The sequence below is a fragment of the Meriones unguiculatus genome, chromosome 15, assembly GCF_030254825.1.
Source record: "Meriones unguiculatus strain TT.TT164.6M chromosome 15, Bangor_MerUng_6.1, whole genome shotgun sequence".
Classification (NCBI taxonomy): domain Eukaryota; kingdom Metazoa; phylum Chordata; class Mammalia; order Rodentia; family Muridae; genus Meriones; species Meriones unguiculatus.
The window spans coordinates 3,193,465-3,215,581 of record NC_083362.1 but is presented as its reverse complement, the minus strand read 5'-3'; the positions used below and the strand labels follow the sequence as shown (position 1 = coordinate 3,215,581).

Genomic DNA, 22,117 nt, shown 5'->3' with positions numbered 1-22,117 from the left:
TCAATTTCAAACCAGTAGCAGCAGATCGGATCGGAGAGACAATGTTGCACCCGTAGCCAACATGCACAGATGAATATAATGAGGTACACCAGCAGCCAGCAGTGTGGGGTGATCTGCTGAAACTCAAAACGAAGCCGTCAGGGCCCAGTGCTTCAATATTTAATGCTGCGACGGGAGGGGTAAAGCAGTGAGGCTGGGTGGGAATGCACAGCCAGTCACTGGCAAGTCGGTGCATTATAACTAATTCAGGAGCCCCAGGACCCAACAGAGCTGAAAACAAATGGATGACTTCACAATGTCGCTAATCGGCAAGGGTGAGGCTCCCACCGATTGCTCCCAGATTGAAGGCTACAGTTTCTAAGGTAGGACACAGCTGGGGCCCAGATCAGAATTTGAAATGAAAGAATGATACTTTGGACTGGACTTAAGGGTTCAGTCCTGTGGTCCTGGATATTTGAAAGGCTAAAGCAGAAGCATCATTAGTTTAAGGCCATCTCCGTCTATTCAGTGAGTCTGGACGTGGTTTGAACAGCTTCAAGAGGCAGACCCTGTCTGAAAAGTAAAATGTAAACAAGCAAAGAATTGTAAACAAGCTGAGAATTGTGGCATGTGCCTAGAGGCAGGAGGACTGCTCAAGAGTTCAAGGTGTGTCTGATCTATACAGCATTTCCAGGAAAGCCAGGGCTACATAGTGAGACCCTGTCTCAAAGACAAAAGCCAAAGCAGTGAAAAGAGGGCTGGGGTGTGGCTTGGTGGTAGGAGCACCTGCCTCAAATCCCCCAGTGAGGGGCTGGGGTGTGGCTCAGTGGTAGAGCACCTGCCTAGATTCCCCCAGTGAGGGGCTGGGGTGTGGCTCAGTGGTAGAGCACCTGCCTTGAATCCCCCAGTGAGGGGCTGGGGTGTTGGTCAGTGGTAGAGCACCTGCCTAGAATCCCCCAAGGACAGCTGTGATGTGGCTTAAAGACAGAGGAATGCCTAGTTGCCTTTGCCTAGGTTCCATGCCCAGGGCCTCAGTAAAAGAACACGAGAGAATCCAAAGTTACACTTGCTGAGTCAGTCAGCGCCTTTGCTGCTGTACTTGGGACACTGCAACCTGGCATTTCCATTGGACCAGTGGGGGCGGGGGAGTACTGTTTGGCAAGGCCTTTTCACCAGAGTCAGTTTGGACAGACAGAAGCGGCAGTGGGAGCTGGAGGATGCTCATTTCCCCTGCCCTGGATGTCACCCTCTGCAGGAACTAAGAACCGGCATTGGAGCCCACGCTAGCTAGGCTGTAGGCTTTCTTCAGATTCCCCAGCTTTTCCACATACATGCCCCTGCTGCTCCCCTGCTCTGCCCCACTTGTCCCCTGTTGTCACTCAACTGCCCTGAGAAACACAACTGTCAGTCTGTGCGGAGTTTCTCTTTGGAGGCCTCTGCTCTGGCCATTGGCCAGATCCTCATGTGGGGGGAGGAGCCTGTGGGCCCATTTCCTGTCGGTGGCTGTGCTGCACGCTGAGAGAAGGTGGCCCCCGTGGGCAGAGGAGATCAATGCACAGCCTGCGCGCTCAGCACCAATAATGGGATTCTTCTGATGGGAGGCTGGAAACATCCTTGCAGGGGCTGTCTTTAGCACGCTGCCTACAGGTCTCATTTTTTTTTCTTTTCTGATTTTGTATCTTCAGGTCACACGATTTTTGGATGGGCAGTCAACAGCTGCAAGTGGACACACACCCATTACTTCTGGAGACTCGAGGCATGAAATAGCTAGGAGTGATGGTGCAGGCCTGTCCGTCAGTCTAGCACTCAGAAAGCAGGCTGAGGTAAGAGGATCATCATTTTACAGTCATTCAGACTACACGGTGAAAATAAAACAGTGTTAAAATAAAAATCTAGGAGTGTGGCTCAGTGGTAGAGCCCCTGCCTAGAATCCTCCAGTGAGGGGCTGGGGTGTGGCCCAGTGGTTAGAACACCTGCCTAGAAACCCCCAGTGAGGGGCTGGGGCACAGTTCAGGGGTAGAGCTGAATCCCTAGAATTTCTGTGAGGGCTGAGGCTGACGGAGCTCTGGCTGAGCATGTTTGTGGTCCTAGGTTCAATGCCCAGTACTGGAGTTTGGGTGGGGTGTGCAGAGCAAAAGCCGAGGGACAGAACCCAAGAGGCAAAAGCACCTGCATGGAGCTCACAACCATCTTTGGTACCCTGGCAGCTAGAATTTAAAGGGTAAGGTTGGTGACTGGCTTGCTGATATACAACTGTATACTGGTCCTTGGGAAGGTCGCTGTGAGTTCTAGGCCTGCCTGGGCTACATAGTAAGCTCTTCACCATCGGACTGCCTGAGACCCATGCAGTTTTTTTTAACCTCTTCCATACATTATTGTAATAAACCTCTGGTGCCACCTCATGTGTAAGCAACAGAGTTCAAGGGCACAGGCTCTATCCTCAGGGGCCTTACGGTCTAATTATTTCCAGGACTGACATCATTCACAGAGAACGGATACAGGACAGATGGTGTGATGAATACATCGAACTTTTCTCCTGTCCCCTACCCAGCCCAGCGCCCCTTGCTCTGACGGATCTTGTTTTGGTGAGTCTCCTGTAGACCCGAAGCCCCTGGTTAGCAGAGAATGGCCTTCAAGTCCAGGTCCCCTGCCTGCACCACCTGAACACTGGGACTACAGGCATGTAGCGCCATGTCCCATTTATTCAGTGCCCAGGATGGAACCCAGGGCTTCACACAAGCGCTCTACCAACTAAGACACACCCCTGGAGTCTTAGTGTGTGTGTGTATGCTGTTCATTTGATGTGAGTGCAGACACATGCATGAAGAGGTCAGAGGACAACCTCAGCTCTCAATCTAGAGACAGTCTCTTGCTTGATGCTGTATTAGCTAGCCTTATGAGTTCTGAGGAATTCCCGCTTTCTCCTCTCCTCTCAGAATAGGAATGCTGAGATCACAGACTCAGCATTGTCACTATGTCTGACCTTATGTGGGTTCTAGGGCTTTGAACTCAAGTCTTCATGCTTGCAACAGCGAGCATGTTCCCAACTGAGCTACCTCTCCAGCCCTTGCTGTGTCAGATTTAGTTCGTCAGGTATCATCTCCTCCGCTAGGCACAGTTAGGACCACAGCTGGCTGTGGTTAGTGAACTGAGTTGAAGTCACAGGTGGAAGCTGCAAGCAGAGGGTGTCACTGGTTGACAGAGTGAGGCTTCTAGAGCCAAGCCGACCAGGGATGCTCTTGAGTGCAACTTCTTTACTGTTCCAAGATTCAGAGGAAAGGGTGGCAGCTGACAGAGCTCACCTGAAGATCCTGGTGCAGAATGGGAGCAGAAATAGACCGAGACCCATCCCCAGTACCAATAAAAGGAAACAATAATTTTGTTGTTCTCTGTGTGTGGCATAGTCCGTCCTGGACACAGACCTCCTCCTTCCAAAGATCTGGAGGGATTTTCAGCTTCTCTTCCTGAATTTGGTGGAGTATGAGAGCTTTGTGGACCCCTTGATTGGACTTCTCCCAGGAGCACACCTGCATTCCTTCCTTGACCCTCGGGCCCCCTTCTCACATGTTCCTCCCACACCGACCTTCTCCTGGTCACCTCTGGGGCGCACACACAGGTAGCCTGGCTGGCCAGTGAGCCCCCACGGTCTGTGCTTCCCCATCACTGGACTTACAACAGGCACGCACAGCCACTCCCAGCTTTTTACACGGGTTCTGACCAAATTCAGATGCTCACACTTTGGTGGCCAACCTCCCCAGCTCCCTTTGCCTACTCTGGAGAGGACTGAGCTGGTAACGTGATGAGAAATGGCGTGGGGAAAGGATTCCGAGTGCCCAGGAGCTAGGAAGAGGCATAGAACAAGGAATGCAACAGAGAGTGGAGAAGATGAGAGAGTGGAGCGCCAAGGCTGAAAGAAGGAAAGGAAACGGTAGTGCTCGTTTTTAAAACTCTCCTTTCCTGAAAGAAGGAAAGGAAACAGTAGTGCTCGTTTTTAAAACTCTCCTTTCCTGAAAGAAGGAAAGGAAACAGTAGTGCTTGTTTTTAAAACTCTCCTTTATTTTGGGGTTTTTAGGCTTCCACCTCTTTTCCAACCTCCCCACATAGAAGAGAGGTTAGTGGGAAGAGGGGACGTAGAGCCCTTTACAGGTTAGTGGGTATAGAACCCTTTCCTTCTCCCGGCTTTTCTGGGTCAGTCAGTCCACAGCAGACACAGCCAGCAGTCTCCTCCAAGCTGCTGCATCCCCGAAGCATCCTGTCCATCTGTCTGCTCTGACCCACCACACCATCCATCTCTGGTCTCTCCAAACTGCTATACGCCACACACCACACCTCATGCCCCATCTTCTCTTTCTGGGCTCTCAAATTTATACTCTCAGAACCCTAGACCACCCCTCCCTGTGCTGAGCATGGCAGGCTGTTGCCAGATGGCAAAGGCCACACCCTACATGAGATGTGGACAAACTAAAGCACAAAACTAAAATTCCACACAGGATTAAAACAAAAACAGAGTTACATAACATAACTGAAGAGGAAAGAAACAAAGAAACAAAAACTTCCATTACAGGAAACAGAAAACTACCCAGAGTCAGAAAATAGAAACACAGGTCCATTGCCAGCAGAACTCCAGCATGCTGGCAAGATACCCTTGGTCTGACAGCTGCTAGGGGAGGGTCCCAATCCCCAGGGCCCACTAAGACTGGGCTAGCAGCTAAGTGCAAAGCCTAGAAACTCCACTCCAGCCTCTAAGCTAGCACTCGCAGCCACTACTCTGGCCATGGAGCCTGCAGCCACAGATCTCAATTCTTGGCTTGGAGCTGGAAGACTGCAAGTCCGTCAGCACAGCCTATAGGCAAGCCTTTGCCACTCAAGGGCCCTGGTCTCCGACACGAGAAACACTTTCTCCTCGCCTACTCACCGTGGGCAGAGCATAACAACCCAGCCTTGTGGGTAGACGGGATAAGCCATATTGGTGTTAACGGAAGCCCCAACACGTTAGAAAACGCCACACAGTTGTTACACGTTCTAAAAGGCTGAGTAGATCAGCACTGATTTGGAAGAGTTGGAATGTTACAGGTCCCAGGACCAAATTATCTTGGCCTAACTATCTTCAGCTCCTTAATTAGCCACGTAGGCCACCTCAGCAGGTATGAGCTAACATCTTTGTGACTCTTAGGAAAAGCCTACTGGAATGTACAGGCCTGGCTGTCACCAACCCAAATACGAAGAATGTCAGCAGACAACACCCGAGGCCTGTAACAGAGGCCTCCCACTTGCTGTAACTACCTGAGGTTTACACCACGGCACTTTAAGTGTATTTATTTATCATTTTCATTGTCCTGTTACTATAAATACCCCGTAAATTTTTTTCTACACCAGAACAAGATGAGATAAATAGAATCCATGTTCCTTGCCACAGTCACTCATATTTGGTTTCAGAATAAATCCTCTCATTTGTTTTCAGGTGAGGGCGGTTTTTGACATGGATAAAGCTAAAATGCTGCCTATGGCTGCTGTTTAGAGCTGAGGATTACATTACCTGTCCCACTGGCAATCAAAGCTCAGAAGAGTAAACCTCCAACCTCAGTTAAGGCTGTAAGTCTCTGGCCTTAACACCTGGTGCCATTAAATCTCTATTCTCAAAACTGGAGCTTGTCATAAGGTGTCTATTGTTATGATAAAAACAACAAAAACAACACTGCAACAGGGCCAAGGTTCCTCCATCTTGTCCCTGCTGCAGCCATCTAAGTTCTGACTCGACGCTGACCATTGCTTATTCATACATAACCAGGGCAGAGCTATGGTACCCAGCCCATAGGCCTTTGGAACTCAAGGACTTGGGTCACACTCATTTCTCCTAATCCACATGCCTAGAGGGAAGTTGCTCCAGCCACGCTGGTAACAGAGATTCAGGCATTTGAGGTATCATCTTTAATCCAGCTCCGGACTGGACCTCACTGTCAAGGCTTGCTTGTTCAGACGACAGGGTGCAGGTGTTCTATCTCACCCAGCCCTGGAATCCTTACAGCTCCACAGATGGGCCACCAAGTCTGGGCGGCCTGCAGCTCCAACCCCCAGCGGCCGCTTGCAGAGGCTGCCAGGCTGCAGGAATCTCGCCCCGGCCCGTCCTGTCTTAGGCTCCCTGGTACAGGCCTGCCACCTCGCCCAGAGCTGCCTCACCATGACTCAGCCGAGGCCAGAGATGCTGCCTGACTGTTCCAGAAAAGAGGCGGAGGACAGGCAGGCACAGGCCCGCAGAACTACCGGATTGGTCGCCTGCTGAGTGACGACATCACGGCGCGCGGCCCTCTCCGGGTCTTGGCCCGAAGGGATTGGCCGGCCTTCGGTGATGTTTTGGGCGCGCCTGCAAGCCCAGACGAGGCGCTACGGGATTGGTCGGCGTTGGCGTGGCATCATCAGAGCGCGCCGGGAACGCCCAGGATGCGTGACTCTGGATCTGTCCGCGGCCAATAAATGGCCCAGGCGGCTGCAGGTGCAATGCTGCGCTTTCCGGCCTGGCGAGAAGTCGGGCGCCGCGCGGGGACTGGAGCCGCAGTTCCTACTGAGGTGCCGCCGGGCTGACCACGAAGGACACCACTTGTCTGTCTCCGCCTCCTGCTTCCCGTGAATGCCAGGTACCGGTGTGTCGATCCGGGGACACGGGTGCTGCTGGGGCCCCGGGGCGCTAGTGAACCAGGGGCCGGCGTCTCGGGCTGTGACTTCCCGTGGTCTGTGCAGCTAGGAGTTACTGTCTCAGCACATCCCCAGGTCAGCTGTCTTGAGCCAGGGTTGGGGGCAGGGCGTGGTGGAGCAGGCCTGTGGGGCAGGGGCAGGGGCAGGGGCAGGGGCAGGGGCAGGGGCAGGGGCAGGGGCAGGGGCAGGGGCAGGGGCAGGGGCAGGGGCAGGGGCAGGGGCAGGGGCAGGGGCAGGGGCAGGGGCAGGGGCAGGGGCAGGGGCAGGGGCAGGGGCAGGGGCAGGGGCAGGGGCAGGGGCAGGGGCAGGGGCAGGGGCAGGGGCAGGGGCAGGGGCAGGGGCAGGGGCAGGGGCAGGGGCAGGGGCAGGGGCAGGGGCAGGGGCAGGGGCAGGGGCAGGGGCAGGGGCAGGGGCAGGGGCAGGGGCAGGGGCAGGGGCAGGGGCAGGGGCAGGGGCAGGGGCAGGGGCAGGGGCAGGGGCAGGGGCAGGGGCAGGGGCAGGGGCAGGGGCAGGGGCAGGGGCAGGGGCAGGGGCAGGGGCAGGGGCAGGGGCAGGGGCAGGGGCAGGGGCAGGGGCAGGGGCAGGGGCAGGGGCAGGGGCAGGGGCAGGGGCAGGGGCAGGGGCAGGGGCAGGGGCAGGGGCAGGGGCAGGGGCAGGGGCAGGGGCAGGGGCAGGGGCAGGGGCAGGGGCAGGGGCAGGGGCAGGGGCAGGGGCAGGGGCAGGGGCAGGGGCAGGGGCAGGGGCAGGGGCAGGGGCAGGGGCAGGGGCAGGGGCAGGGGCAGGGGCAGGGGCAGGGGCAGGGGCAGGGGCAGGGGCAGGGGCAGGGGCAGGGGCAGGGGCAGGGGCAGGGGCAGGGGCAGGGGCAGGGGCAGGGGCAGGGGCAGGGGCAGGGGCAGGGGCAGGGGCAGGGGCAGGGGCAGGGGCAGGGGCAGGGGCAGGGGCAGGGGCAGGGGCAGGGGCAGGGGCAGGGGCAGGGGCAGGGGCAGGGGCAGGGGCAGGGGCAGGGGCAGGGGCAGGGGCAGGGGCAGGGGCAGGGGCAGGGGCAGGGGCAGGGGCAGGGGCAGGGGCAGGGGCAGGGGCAGGGGCAGGGGCAGGGGCAGGGGCAGGGGCAGGGGCAGGGGCAGGGGCAGGGGCAGGGGCAGGGGCAGGGGCAGGGGCAGGGGCAGGGGCAGGGGCAGGGGCAGGGGCAGGGGCAGGGGCAGGGGCAGGGGCAGGGGCAGGGGCAGGGGCAGGGGCAGGGGCAGGGGCAGGGGCAGGGGCAGGGGCAGGGGCAGGGGCAGGGGCAGGGGCAGGGGCAGGGGCAGGGGCAGGGGCAGGGGCAGGGGCAGGGGCAGGGGCAGGGGCAGGGGCAGGGGCAGGGGCAGGGGCAGGGGCAGGGGCAGGGGCAGGGGCAGGGGCAGGGGCAGGGGCAGGGGCAGGGGCAGGGGCAGGGGCAGGGGCAGGGGCAGGGGCAGGGGCAGGGGCAGGGGCAGGGGCAGGGGCAGGGGCAGGGGCAGGGGCAGGGGCAGGGGCAGGGGCAGGGGCAGGGGCAGGGGCAGGGGCAGGGGCAGGGGCAGGGGCAGGGGCAGGGGCAGGGGCAGGGGCAGGGGCAGGGGCAGGGGCAGGGGCAGGGGCAGGGGCAGGGGCAGGGGCAGGGGCAGGGGCAGGGGCAGGGGCAGGGGCAGGGGCAGGGGCAGGGGCAGGGGCAGGGGCAGGGGCAGGGGCAGGGGCAGGGGCAGGGGCAGGGGCAGGGGCAGGGGCAGGGGCAGGGGCAGGGGCAGGGGCAGGGGCAGGGGCAGGGGCAGGGGCAGGGGCAGGGGCAGGGGCAGGGGCAGGGGCAGGGGCAGGGGCAGGGGCAGGGGCAGGGGCAGGGGCAGGGGCAGGGGCAGGGGCAGGGGCAGGGGCAGGGGCAGGGGCAGGGGCAGGGGCAGGGGCAGGGGCAGGGGCAGGGGCAGGGGCAGGGGCAGGGGCAGGGGCAGGGGCAGGGGCAGGGGCAGGGGCAGGGGCAGGGGCAGGGGCAGGGGCAGGGGCAGGGGCAGGGGCAGGGGCAGGGGCAGGGGCAGGGGCAGGGGCAGGGGCAGGGGCAGGGGCAGGGGCAGGGGCAGGGGCAGGGGCAGGGGCAGGGGCAGGGGCAGGGGCAGGGGCAGGGGCAGGGGCAGGGGCAGGGGCAGGGGCAGGGGCAGGGGCAGGGGCAGGGGCAGGGGCAGGGGCAGGGGCAGGGGCAGGGGCAGGGGCAGGGGCAGGGGCAGGGGCAGGGGCAGGGGCAGGGGCAGGGGCAGGGGCAGGGGCAGGGGCAGGGGCAGGGGCAGGGGCAGGGGCAGGGGCAGGGGCAGGGGCAGGGGCAGGGGCAGGGGCAGGGGCAGGGGCAGGGGCAGGGGCAGGGGCAGGGGCAGGGGCAGGGGCAGGGGCAGGGGCAGGGGCAGGGGCAGGGGCAGGGGCAGGGGCAGGGGCAGGGGCAGGGGCAGGGGCAGGGGCAGGGGCAGGGGCAGGGGCAGGGGCAGGGGCAGGGGCAGGGGCAGGGGCAGGGGCAGGGGCAGGGGCAGGGGCAGGGGCAGGGGCAGGGGCAGGGGCAGGGGCAGGGGCAGGGGCAGGGGCAGGGGCAGGGGCAGGGGCAGGGGCAGGGGCAGGGGCAGGGGCAGGGGCAGGGGCAGGGGCAGGGGCAGGGGCAGGGGCAGGGGCAGGGGCAGGGGCAGGGGCAGGGGCAGGGGCAGGGGCAGGGGCAGGGGCAGGGGCAGGGGCAGGGGCAGGGGCAGGGGCAGGGGCAGGGGCAGGGGCAGGGGCAGGGGCAGGGGCAGGGGCAGGGGCAGGGGCAGGGGCAGGGGCAGGGGCAGGGGCAGGGGCAGGGGCAGGGGCAGGGGCAGGGGCAGGGGGCAGATCTCTAAGTTGAGAGCCCAGCGCGGTCTACAAAGCGAGTTACAGGATAGCCAGGGCTACATAATAGGCACTGCCCCCTCTCCCATTAAGAGAGAGAGAAAGAAAAACAGTGATGGTCATTTGGTAATACATCAAGCGCTGTTCGCTTTGAACAGAAACATTTCATAACGTGGATTCTGAGTGCACGATGCCGAAAGGTTTTCTAGCCAACAGGAATGAGATCGTTTTAACAGCTAAATGCACTAGGAAGGGAAGAGCGGAGGGCTGCAGGTGGTAGTGATGATTTCTGAGGAAGTAACCCCGCAGACTGATCCTTGACAAGGCAAATAGATGTTTACTGAAACCTGACATTTCTAGGCAAGGAATAGTTTAGAAGTTCCCAGCAGAAAAGGGAAGTGATAGGAAGATGTAAAAAGGTCTTTGGGGACTTGAACTCTGGAAAACACAAGAGTTTTGAGCCATTTGATGAGTGTCAGGACGTGGAGGATTTAAGCCTGGGATGCCAGCCTCTCTGGTTATCCGTTTCTCATGGTTAATTAATGGCTCGTGCCTCCTCTGATCAGGCTGGCCTAATATCACTAAGGAGCAAGCACAAAGTAAAACTGGGTGCCAGAGGGAACGAGAGGCGAGGGAGAGACTGCACTGGGGAGCCTAGTCAACTAACGCGGAACAGCACCTGGGAAAACAGGCCTGTTGATGTCAACAAGTGTATCGAGGCAATGACGTCGTAGCTTGAAGTCCAAGGAGACTGTAACTTTCAGTGGCAGCTATGAATTGCATGTGGGAAGCCCTTCTCATTCTCACCACATTTGTCCTGGTTGTGCCAGAGCTTCCCCCGCCCACGTGCTAGGCCTCGCATTATGTTATTAAGCCGAGAACGTCAAGGGTTGCTCCTCAGGAGCCGCCCACCTTTCTCCTCTGAATAAGATGATCTGTGAGTGAGCCGTGTCTCCGACTCCTCAACGCTAGGATTCCAGTCACTAACCACTACGGGTGTCTCCGACTCCTCAACGCTAGGATTCCAGTCACTAACCACTACGGTTTTTTCTTTTTCTATTCTTTTTGAGCTTGGTTCTCACCCATATCCCTGACTGTCCTGGAACTTGCTATGTACATCAGGCTAGCCTTGAACTCCCAGAGATTCACCCACCTCTGCCTCCTAAGTGCTGGTATTGAGGGCACGTGTCACCATGCCCAGCTACGCCTGGCTTTTTTTTTTAACGGGCATTCTAGAGATTGAGATTCAGTGCTCATGCGTGCAGGGTAAGAAGCTTGCCCGCCGCACTGCCCCCGGCCCTCTTCCTCCTGTTCTGTTTTTGCGTTTTAAACAGGGCGCCCTGGTTAGCTTTGATCGTCGGCTTGCCACAGCCTGGAGTCGCTTGGGAAGAAAGTCGCAGTGAAGGGCTGTTACTTCAGGTTGGGCAGCGGGCTTGTCTGGAAATAGGGGTGATTGTTGAGCTAATTGGTTTGGGAAGACCCAGTGTGCTGTGGGTAGCAGGGGTCCTGACCTGTCTAAGAGTGGAGAAACGGAGCTGAGTCCAAGCAGGTGAGCAAGCTTCTCCACTTCTGTCTGTCCTTTTGTTTGCTTTGTTGTTTTTGTTGTTTGGTTTCTCAAGATAGGGTTTCTCTGTGGAACAGCTCTGGCTGTCCTGGAACTAACTTTGTAGATCCAGGCATGCTTTGAACTCACGAAGATCTGCCTGTCTGCACAGCACACCTGTTTATTCCCCTCTGTTCTTGACTGTGGGTAGGACGTGACATATCAGGTTCCCGCCACCTTGGCGGCCCTATAGTGACTGAAACCTGGAACTGTGAGCTAAAACAAACTTTTGCTTCTCGTCAGTATATTTTATCACAGCAACAGGAAGGACACCGATACATAAGGTCTCCCAAAGCTGTCCAGGCTGGCCTAGAGTTTGTGTGACTCTCCAGCCCCGCTTTTAGAGTAGCTGGGCTGATGGGCCTGCACCACCTTGCCTGGCTTGGGAATCTCAGGATGCATTAAAATGTGGCTTTCCTGGAAACCCTGTGGCAGGACAGGCATCACAAGCTAGGGTCTGAAAGGACTAGACAGCAACCCCTGGTCATGTTGAGTTTGGTTCTTGGTCTGAGACCTGGTGTTTGTTTGTTTGTTTGTTTTATGAAACCCCCACTTTCCTCTTTACTGATACATTGGCCTTTCCCACAGCCCCCACGGAGGGAATCTGTGCTCATTGGCCACAGGTTACAGGTCCTGGTAATTAACTGAGAGCCTCATTCCCTTCACTTCTAATTCCCACAGGTGATACTTAAATACCTGTGTTTTGGACACGGTGTTCATAATGGAGTTTCCTGACTTGGGGAAGCACTGCTCAGAACCGACTTGCAAGCAACTAGGTAAGAACTTTCAAGGATTCTTACTGGGAAATAGTATTTCATAGGCTGTTTTGTGAGGGATGTCTGGCTATTACATTCATGTAGTGAGAACATTCTAATTTTGCTTTCTTTAAAAAAAATACACAGAAATGTTGTGGGACGTAAGCTTTGGTTTTAATCTCAGGTGTGGGGATAAGAGGCTGCTTCACAGCAGGTGACTGATTTGCCTCGTGCTCTTGCAGGGAGGTGGTTTCACCAGCTGCAGATAGTTTCTGCCGGTGTGTGATGGTTGGAGTTCTGGGAACTTTTCAGGGGCTCTATAAATGTGAGGGCCTTGAGATGGGCATGGCTGTTGGTGGTTGGATGCTGTTGGTTGCTGTTTGTCAGGTAGTCATTCGCAAAGAAACAAGAAAATAGATACCCTGACTTCGAAGATCAAACTTGCCCCAAGGAACTCCACATCCTAATGAGCAGGAAGTAGTGTAATGATGACAATACCCCCCTTTCTCTCTATCCTTCTTTTTCTTCTACCTAGTGTTGGAGGGCAAGAAGGTAGAAGAGAGTAGGGAACCCGCAAAGTAGCAAATGTCGGCTACACACTCTTAGCTAGTTGGCCTCTGTCCTGCTTTGGCTTCTCAGCCTGAGGCCTCTGGTGCGGGACACAGGGTCTGCTCCCCACTGCGAGCTTGCAACCACCTAAGGCCAGGCCTTGGCCGCCAGGGCTTTGCAGACACAAGTGTGCAACTTGGATGATTGTGATACCACAATCTGTGTTGAAAAGACTGCTTTGTGGGTCCTTCGGTGTCTCTTGGCCTTATTGCATTCCTAACTTGGGGACAGGGGTTGTGGCTCGGTTGGTAGAACCCTTGCCCGGCGTGTATGAAGCTCCGGGTTCCATCCCAGCTCCACACAGAGCTGGTGTGCAGCTGGTGCCTGCAGTCCCAGCACTGGAGAAGTGCAGGCAGGAGGATCAGGTACTCGCCGTCCTCCCTGGCCACGTGTGAGCTCCCGGCCAGCCTGCACTACGTAAGACCCTGTCTCAGTATTTTTTCTTTTCTACTTCTAGAATGTGTGTGTCTCATAGGCATGAGGGGCCTAATGCAGACAAGCTCCTGCTTTGAATGCTGTGTATTTCTTTGGTTCCATTTCTTCAGAGGATTTACTGTTCTGTCTTGATTTTTGTTTTTTTTTTAGATTTTCTGCCAATAACGTGTGACGCGTGTAAAAAGGATTTCTGTAAAGACCATTTTTCATATATGGGTCACAGGTGTCCCTTTGCATTCACAAAGGTAATGCGTCGTCCTGGGGTCTAGACTCATGGGCCACAGCTGTTGTGTCCAGTTGTTCTGTGCAGGCGGGAGGGTGGCCTGGGATAGCCATGCTTAAGTTCTGAGCAAGTGGGTTCGTTAAGTGTAAAGCAGGCCAAGGTAAAAGAGGAAGTAGCTAGAGAAAGCTGAGAGGAGGAGGAACGGATGGGCCATCCCCAGCCCTCAAGCCGCACCCTCAGCGTGCCTCCCACACTCGTTCACAGCTGGTCCTTCACCTTCATGCACTCAGCTTGTGCGTCCCCTGCCCCGGGGACCAGCACGGGTCCCTGTGGCAGGTGTTTCTGGGGGATTCCACGCTGCCCAGCAGACACCAGGAGATGCCTGTCAGAACCCCAGGTTCTCCAGGTCCACAGGTTTCCTGTGTCCCAGAAGTGACTCACAGTGAACTCTGTCACTTCCCCAGGTGCCATATGGACAGCGGGTGACTCAGTGTCACATGCCTTACCCGGGGCTGGCCACGTCCAGCGAGGTCATTGGGGTGGGTGGGGTAGATGACTCATGCCTGATGACCGGATGGCTGCTGTTTGTATATCTGAACCTTTCCTTGTGCCCCAGGGGGCGTGTCCAGAGCTCACACCGGAATGCTTTGTTTCTTGGTGGGTACGTTAGTCCACAGAGGCAGGCCCCTCAGACAGCAGGACCCATGAGCCTGTGGTCCTGTTTCCATCTCATGTCAGCCACCCTGTGTCAGCGTCAGTGTCAGGCACGGACCCCTCCTGCAACGGCCATGGCTCTGACTGTACTGACTGTCCCCTCCTGGTGCTCCTTCATTCCCTGCAGAGCCCTGCCTCTGGCTGGCACAGCAGTGGGGCACAGCCTGTCCACTGCTGAGGCCACCTCCCTGCTCCTGCAGCCACTGAGGATCAGAGACAGCTGGACAGAGGGACTCCTCGGGCCCTCCTGTCAGTGTGTCCACCGTTCAGCTTGGCTCTGAGGGGCAGTGGCTCCCTTCCCAATCTCACCCGCTTCCTTTCTCTCTGAGAGCTCTCCACAGCTGGTGGTGGGGTGTTCAAATCCCACCAGACAAACATGGCTGCTTTGCCATCGCAGGTGCAGTCCTGTCACCCTGCGATGTCTTATCCTCACCATTGTGTTCTTTGCTTGTAAACACATTTCACCATCTGTGCATGTCTGAGACGGGGTGGGGGGGTGCTCTGTGCGTGCGTGTGTATATCTGGGAGAGAAAGGGAGAGGAGGAGGAAGAGAGAGCTGAGGGTGAGTCTTAGCATCATTGTATGCTCTTTATTTCAGGATGTGCAGGTGCCCGTGTGTCCACTCTGTAATGTCCCCATCCCTGTGAAAAAAGGTGAGATAGCAGACGTGGTGGTCGGTGAGCACATGGACAGAGATTGCGCCTCTCACCCTGGGAGGAACAAGAACAAGGTGAGACTGGGCTAGGGCTCGCACGTGCTAGCACACACACAGTGCTGCTATTGCTTTGGAGGGCGATTTTTCTTTTTGCCTTTTTGCTTGCTTTTTTTTTTTTTTTTTTTTTTTTTTTGAGGCAGCATCTCACATAGCCTGGGCTGATCTCATCTTGCTATATAGCCAAGGATGACCTTCAGCTTCTGCTGTCTATGGCTCCCTCTCCTGAGTACTGGATTACAGCCACACACTATCATGCCTGTTTTAGACAGTGTTGGGGATCAAACCCAGAATGTGTGTTAGGCAAGCACTCTACAAACTGAGCCACATCTTTAGCCCCAAAGTCTATTTTGTAAGTGTGGAGTGCTTTCAGTCAATGGGAAGCTAAGTCTTCCTGAGTTTGAGTAGACACAGTTCCCAGGCCTCACAAGGGTCCCAGGTCAGGCCCTTGTCTTCAGGCATCCCTGAGTGTCTGTCCTGAGGTGAAAGAGGGCAGTGATTTCTAGAGCCTTCTGTCCTGAGGTGAATGAGGGCAGTGCTCTTTCTAGAACCTTCTATTAACTTTCTCCTTCTGGGGACAGAAGAAATGGGCCACCTTGTCTGTCCTCTGTGGGGGTGGGGAAGGTCCCTGTCTTTGGTCTTTCTTGAAGAGTAATGGTATTTCTAAGAGAAGGTATGTCCCCTGCCACCCAGAGAACGGCCCAAGCGAGGGCTGTGTGCCCCTGAGCTGGACACTGGCTGCCTCCATCCGGCTCCAGCCCTGAGGCTAGCAGCCTCTATGGACCATGTCTCGTGCTGTGGGTGAAGCTGTGCTTCTGTTTTTAAGGTGGGCCTGTGGCCTCTTTTTGGGATGTGGTCCTGCTTCACCCAACCTTCCAGCAGCTATTTCTGCCCATTTGTTGTTGTAAATAAATTGGTGTTGGGCTAAATAATGTTTATTATTTGCCCTATAATTATCACAGGAGTATTATTTAACCCGCTATCACAATAAGACACAAACGCCTGTTAGAGTGTGTAATTGCCTTATTTGTACCTACATTATCTGAATAACCTCAACACCCACCTCCCAGCCCCCATCAAATGCCTTCACCTTCACCATTCTTATCTGGGCTACCTTCCACCCATAATCCCAAGATACTTGCTTGTGTTCTTCATCTGGGCCTTTCTATACCATTATTGGAGTCCTTCCTCCCAACTCACGTGCTTCTTTCTCCATCCTAACCTATCCTGGTGTCCTCCTTCCTCCTCTCTTCCTGTCTGTTCTGTTTCCCATGATTCTCCTGTTCCCAAGCCCAGGAACCTTAGCCATGCCCACCCCATTCTGCTGCCCAGGTTCTAGGCCTTTAGTCAACCAATCAAGAATGATGTCTTAGGCAGGTTTACGCAAGAATAGGGCAGTAACCAGATCTGAGGGCTGGAAGAAACTTAGCATCAAAACACAAGCCTTGGACCATCCCTCAACACCCGCTGTGGTGTGTTTGCTCAGTGGGCATGCTCTGAGGCTTTCTTCAGCTAGTAACTGGTCTTTTCTCACCTGCTGGCTCTGGGTCAAGGGAGTTTAGCTTCTAGAATCTGGCCACATGCTTTGCTCCCTCTCCTCTTTCCCCCTCTCTCTTCCCCTTCACCTCCCTCTCCCTGTTTTTGAGGCAGAGTCTATCCTACTCCCCATCCTCCTGCCTCAGCTTTGGAAAGCTGGGACTGCAGGCCTGCACCATGGCGTCTAACTCTTTCTTGTTTGCTTTCCTGGGCTTATTCCTTCTAGTGAAACCTCCTTGCTGATTGTATTGATGCTTTGTGAGGGAAGAACCTCAACGCTTCCTTAGCAGCCTTCTGCAGGCCGCACATTCCCAGGGGCGTAGCCGCTCCTCTCCTGGGAGGCTCCTTATGTGTTTTCCTCCTGCTTGCTGTTTTCTCAAATGCTCAGCCTCACCCTGGCTGGCCACTTTCCAGAGTAAGCACACACTTTAGCTCTACAGCTTGAGAGGATTTTTGGTTTCTTTCTTTTGATTTTTGGTTTTTTGAGACAGAGTTTCTCTGTGTAGCCATGGCTGTCCTGGACTTACTTTGTAGACCAGGCTGGGCTTGAACTCCCAGAGATCCCCCTGCCTCTGCCGCCCTGAGTGCTGGGATTAAAGGTGTTTGCCTCCATGGCTGGCCTCTTGAAGAGCTTTTTACACACAGACGCATGCATATGCACACATGCATGTGCACAGGGCAGAGCATGCAGTTCGGGATGACGCCTTCTGCCTGGTCCTGCAAGCCTGACAACCTGAATTAAAATTCTCTGACACCATGTAAGGTGGAAAAATAACTGCACGAGGCTCCTGACCTACACACACACACACACACACACACACACACACACACTGTACTTGTGCTGCACCCCGCCCCCCACAAGTCCCATCACTGGCACAGTAATTCTTTTAGAGCCTTCTAGTGCCTTCTTCAGCTACCAGCAATCCCCAGCCACCCTCCGTCCCCTCCTCGTGCCCCGGCCCTGGCTTATGAGTGCACGCACCACCCCGCTCAGCTTTTGTCGTGGGTGCAGGTCCTTGTGCTTAACAGCTCCAGCTCATGTAGTTGGGGACCGTCTTGGTGCATGAAATAGTCTGACGTAAGCATGCACAAAGCCCACCGGAGCTTCTCGGCTTCAGACGGGAGCGTGCAGTCTGTTCCTCCATGTGCCCCGCCCAGCCACAGTTGGAGCTTGTCCCGTTCTGCGGCCTGGCGCCCACTGCGTGCCCATGACAGGATGTAGCTGCACCCAACGCTCCAGCCTCCTGCTTTGAAAAGGCACTGCTCACTCTTGCGCAGCCCTGAGCTCCCCGACAGCCGCTTCCTGCTCCGTCCAGACAGCTGTCCCCGCCTTTACTCGTGGTGCAGGCTGCTTTCCCCAGGCTCCTGCTGCAGGCGGGCTCTTGTGCCTCAAGAGGAGTTGGTCTGCCAGAGGCCGACCGCTGGCCCACCACCCGCACCCCACCCCAAGCACCGCTACTGTTGTGTGTAGCTCTATAGCCTTACTAGCCTTCTAGAGCTCGGGAGTGTGACTACCACTGTCTCCAGAACCCACTCCAGTTGCCCCCGGCGGCTGCTGTGACACTCTTGCTTTGCCTCCCTCCCTGCGCTGTTGTCTTTCTTTTAGTCTAGACTCTCCTGTTGCCTCCTCTGGACACCCCAGCTTTGCTGTCTCCATAGTCAGTGCTTGCACCTCACCCAGCACAAGCTGCCTAAACTGGACCTTTGCGTCCTCATTCTGAGGGCCCAGGGCTTGTTAGGTTTTTATTTTACCTAAAAAAACAAAAACAAAAAGTACTTTTAAAAGCCACATGCAATGCACACCTAACAATTGCCAGGTGGGTGGGGGGAACACTGAATTCAAGGCAAGCCAAGATTACAGAGTGAGACCCTGTCTTAAGAGAAAAGAAAAAGGAATAGTGAAAGTTTATCGTGTGCATGTGTATACAGGCCCATGCATGCACGGGCAGAGGCCAGAGTGTCTGCTGGTGGCTCTGCCATTCTCTGCCCTATTCCCTGCAGAGCTTCTTGGACCTGGAGCTGGGCTGACAGCCTGTGAGCTCCAGTGACCCTCCTGTCTCTGTCCCTCGGGCGGGGTTACAGGCATGTGACCTTTGGTCTCCATGCCTTCCTGGGGCTCTTCCCCACTGAGCCTTCTCCCTGGCTGCGGGGCTTTTGTCATTGGAAATGAGTGAATGGATGCTGCTAACATTCGTTATGTTGTGACCATCTCCACCTTCATGTCGGGTGTGGGTGGGGTCGTCGGGTGTGGGTGGGGTCGTCGGGTCATAGTTAGAACTGCAGGCCCCAGCCCAGCGGCTCGGCTGCCAGGGCCCGACTGGGCTGGGCTGGTGACACGCTTCACAGAAGTGACTGTGTTCTTGCAGGTTTTCACGTACCGCTGCTCCAAAGAGGGATGCAGGAAGAAGGAGATGCTGCAGCTGCCCTGTGCTCAGTGCCGTGGCAACTTCTGTATTCAGCACAGGCATCCTCTGGACCACAGCTGCCAAGCCGGAAGTGGCTCAGCCAGCAGAGGCAGGTGAGCATGGGCTCCTGGTGCCCCCGATCTGGCGTGCAGCGTGCCAGGCAGAAGGGCACGGTCAGAGCCGGAGTCCTGTGAGCCTAGTCCTGCAGCTGCCACACCCTGGGGCCTTCAATCTCCGAGTTTCTTCTTTCACAGGCCGAGAACAGAGACTTGACAGCTGGCTCTGGGAGGCCCCGCCTCTCCCAATGTCCGCTTGCCCAGCGCTCTCCGGTGTGCCTGGCTCGTAGGAGCATTGCTCCCACCTCTGCCTTTGTCTTGGTGTTTCCAAGCGCATGCCAGCATCCTGTCTCCGGCTCTCTGTTAAGGCATGGTTGGTTCAATGGCCTGCTGCCTTGACCGATGGCCAGGATGAGTGATGCTCAGTTTGGTCACCTCGGTGAAGGTGTGTCTCTAAATGATGCCCCTCCCTTGGGCTGGGGGTCGGGTTGGGACGCTGGCCTGTCTTTTGGGGGTCGGGTTGGGACGCTGGCCTGTCTTTTGGGGAGTGTACACAGGGCAGCTCTTTGGTGCTCCTTTTTAAAGTAGTAGAAACCCCTGTCTGTACTCACTCCTGCGGCAGAAGGAAACATAGCTTTTGTGTGTGTGAGAGCACATGGATGTTGGTCCTTGATTTCCACCCTGTTTGACACAAGGCCTCTCGTGTGCTGCGGTGTGTGCCAGGCTAGCTGACCTGAGGGCTCTTGCCTCCTCCCTGCGCCTCCGTGTAGGAGCCCTGGGATTGCAGACACACCAGCGCCTGGCTCTTATATAGACGCTGGGGATTCAAGCGATCCACCTGCCCACCCCACAAGTTACCTTTTATGTTCAACTCTTTTGTGAGGGGCAAGAGGACACACATGCCGCAGCAGCACATGGAGGTCAGGGGGCAGCTCGGTGACTTTGTAGCTACGCTTGATTTTGTCAATCTGTCTGTGATGCGGGCTGGACATGGGCGGGCTCTGATGAGGGTATGAAGGCCGAGTAAACACACTTTGACTTTCTCTCTAGGGCGTCAGCATCCAGAGCTCCTGACCAGAAGCCACGGGGCATCGGTTGGCTGGCCCAGCAGCTCAGGTACTAGTCCAAAGGGGGTGTGAGAGTGGGGCTGTGCTTCCATAGGAAGGGACAGGCCTGGCCACGACAGCTGCTTCTGGACTGTCCCAGATGGCCCCCAGAGCCTTGTCCATGACAGACTTCATGACCTGCCGTCTAGGCAGTTCTGTTGTATGGTCACCATCGATTCTTTCTCTTTTTCAGGAGGACAGTGAAATGATGGCCAGGCTGTTGTCTGTGCCACACACCAGCTCCTTTCTGTTGGGTTCTATCTTTGTGACGTGGCCTCCAAGCCTTCCTGCTTCTCCGGAGTCTTTATAGAAGCATCTCCCTCAAGTTAGGGCCGGGAGATGGCTCGGTGGTAAGCGCTTGCGTCACAAGCCTGAGGACCCGCGCTCCTCCCCAGAACCTGCGCTCTAAAAGAGCCGCATGTGGTTGGTACAGTGTCAGTGCCCGGAAGATGGAGACGGGAGGATCCCAGGTTGGCTCTCTGACCAACAAACCAGTGGCTGGCCTAGACTAAAGAGAGAGTTCCAGGCCAGAGAGACACAGGCTCAAAAACCAAGTTGGACAGTTCCTGAGGAGGGACATCAGAAATTCACCTCTGGCTTCACACTCACATGCAACCACATGCACACACATGCGACGTACAGATTGTTTGGTAAAATAAAAGACTGTTCAGCAACTTTGAGGTGGATTATGTTACCACAGCAAAAGCTGCTGCGTTCAGGAGCCGCGGACCTGTGGAAACCTCATGAGTGGTGGCCTGTGCTAAACCACTCCAGGACCTGTGTTCTGGAAAACTGTGCAGGAAAAGAGCTTCCAACGGCTCTGCATCCTCCCCTACATGGCTTTCAATGAGGTGCCTTTGGGACACAGTGGCTCATGGTCCCCGAGAGCCTGACCTTTCCTGCCGCCCTTTCCTCACCTCGGCCTGGGGCTGCTGTGGCGGGAGGGGAGAGGGTGTGTTCATGTGGCCTGCGGAGCTAACTCCACAGCTGACCCAAGCAACCAGCTTAACCGTGCCGTGGAGCCTCATGCCTGGCCTCAGGCTTTTTGCTGTTGTTTTTGAGATAGTGTCTCACTGTGGAACTCACTCTGTAGACTGGCCTTGACCTCACAGAGACCCACCTACCTCTGCCTTCCAAGTGTGGGTACAGTTTTGACTCCCAAGAAGTAGGAGCCATTGTAGAACCACTTGGCGTTGCAGTTAGTGTCTAAGCATCATGGCAGCAGGCATCCTTGGCCACTTCTCTGCAGAGCAAAAATCCAGACAGAACAGTGGGGGTGGGCTTCGGCAGCCATGGTGGCTCCTGTGCCACCTGCCTGACCTGACTGCTCATACCACCAGCTGCTGTGACTGGGGGGGGAGGGGCTCCACAGAGCGTGGGTATCGGGGATGACAAGGGTCCAGCCACCCAAGCCGATTTTGACCTTCGCCCTGAGTTCTGGCACTCTTTGGGACAGTTAACCCTGAGTTGTATCAGCCACACTCTGCAAGTCTTCTGGCCAGCCCGTAGCTGTCATGGGAGGCAGGGGTGGGGCCTCCTGCCTCTGCAGCTAAAGATTTGACTCTCCTAAGCCTGTCCAGGTCCACATCAGAACAGCTCTCGACTCAGTGCACTGCCTCCTGCCCTGGTTTCTGACTAGATCTGGCAGGGGTGGGGGGACTCGGGGTTTGCTTTTAGAATTCAGTGTGGGCAGCGGTGCTGTGTGAGGACACTGAGGGGTTTTTGTTTGTTTTACCCTCCTCTTCCAGGGTGACGGACTCTTGAGACATGGTCAGCATGGCAGAGCTTTAACGCTGCTGACGTTTAAGAACAGCCGGGTTCGGTAATTGAGCAGTGTTTAAATACGTTAGTGACTTGGGTATGGGAGGTTATGTCCTAACCGCTTAAGGGAATGTTTCAGCCGAGATGGCCCCAGATTGAAATTGAAAGCACATTAGGTGGGCGGGGCAGTGGCCCAGTAATGAGGAGCTTGTGCTGCTCTTGCAGAGGATCAGGGTTTGCTTCCCAGCACCTGTGGGATGGCTCACGACTGCACGGGAACTTCAGCCCCAGCGTGTCCCGGGCCTTTGGGGACACATGCACACACTCGTAAACGTAAGAATCAGAAGTACACTGGGAAAGGTTAGGGCCTGGCTTAGCGGTGAACACTCGTGGGTCCACCAGTGAGGAGCTGAGGCCACAGTCAACAGGAAAGCACTTGCCCAGAACCCTCAGGCCTGGGGCATGGCTTAGAGTCCCTGCCTATCATGCCTGGGCTTGCCCTACCACCAGACTGACAGCAATATCAAACGCAAGACCTTGTTTACCTGTTGGAAGATTTTGTATGTGATGGTTAATAAAGGAGACTAATGTATTTCACCTGTTCATTTTAATTTTAGACAGGATCTCTCTAAATCGCCCAGGCCGTCCTGGAGCACACTATGTTGGACTGAGGTTCTCCTGCC

At 56.4% G+C, this 22,117-nt stretch overlaps 1 protein-coding gene and 1 long non-coding RNA gene across 4 annotated transcripts; both read left to right on the top strand.

The window, feature by feature from the left end:
- The first annotated feature begins 1,475 nt into the window (after nt 1–1,475).
- On the top strand, nt 1,476–3,547 carry LOC132648020 (uncharacterized). The gene is made up of 3 exons (XR_009586371.1): nt 1,476–1,802; nt 2,450–2,564; nt 3,247–3,547. It is a non-coding gene; the product is annotated as an uncharacterized LOC132648020 (long non-coding RNA).
- A 2,847-nt stretch (nt 3,548–6,394) lies between these two features.
- Nucleotides 6,395–22,026, top strand: Zfand2a (zinc finger AN1-type containing 2A). Of its 3 annotated transcripts, XM_060367987.1 has the most exons (8): nt 6,395–6,611; nt 10,854–11,068; nt 11,804–11,898; nt 13,072–13,166; nt 14,457–14,588; nt 18,473–18,624; nt 19,618–19,683; nt 19,867–22,026. In XM_060367987.1, the coding sequence occupies exons 3-8, from the start codon at nt 11,844–11,846 to the stop codon at nt 19,880–19,882; spliced, it is 516 nt and encodes a 171-aa protein (XP_060223970.1). In that variant the 5' UTR covers nt 6,395–6,611; nt 10,854–11,068; nt 11,804–11,843; the 3' UTR covers nt 19,883–22,026. The 3 variants fall into 3 exon arrangements, with proteins under 3 accessions (XP_060223970.1, XP_021496399.1, XP_021496400.1); XM_021640724.2 differs by lacking the exon at nt 10,854–11,068 and having other exon boundaries at nt 6,396–6,611; XM_021640725.2 differs by lacking the exons at nt 6,395–6,611; nt 10,854–11,068 and having other exon boundaries at nt 11,075–11,898.
- Nucleotides 22,027–22,117: the final 91 nt, after the last annotated feature.

Bases quoted from the DNA above. Each gene is read 5' to 3' on its own strand.
- Zfand2a (XM_060367987.1), top strand. From the start codon at position 11,844: ATGGAGTTTCCTGACTTGGGGAAGCACTGCTCAGAACCGACTTGCAAG. The intron at 13,167-14,456 runs GTAATGCGTCGT...TCTTTATTTCAG, and splicing joins GTCCCTTTGCATTCACAAAG to GATGTGCAGGTGCCCGTGTG. The intron at 14,589-18,472 runs GTGAGACTGGGC...GTGTTCTTGCAG, and splicing joins CTGGGAGGAACAAGAACAAG to GTTTTCACGTACCGCTGCTC.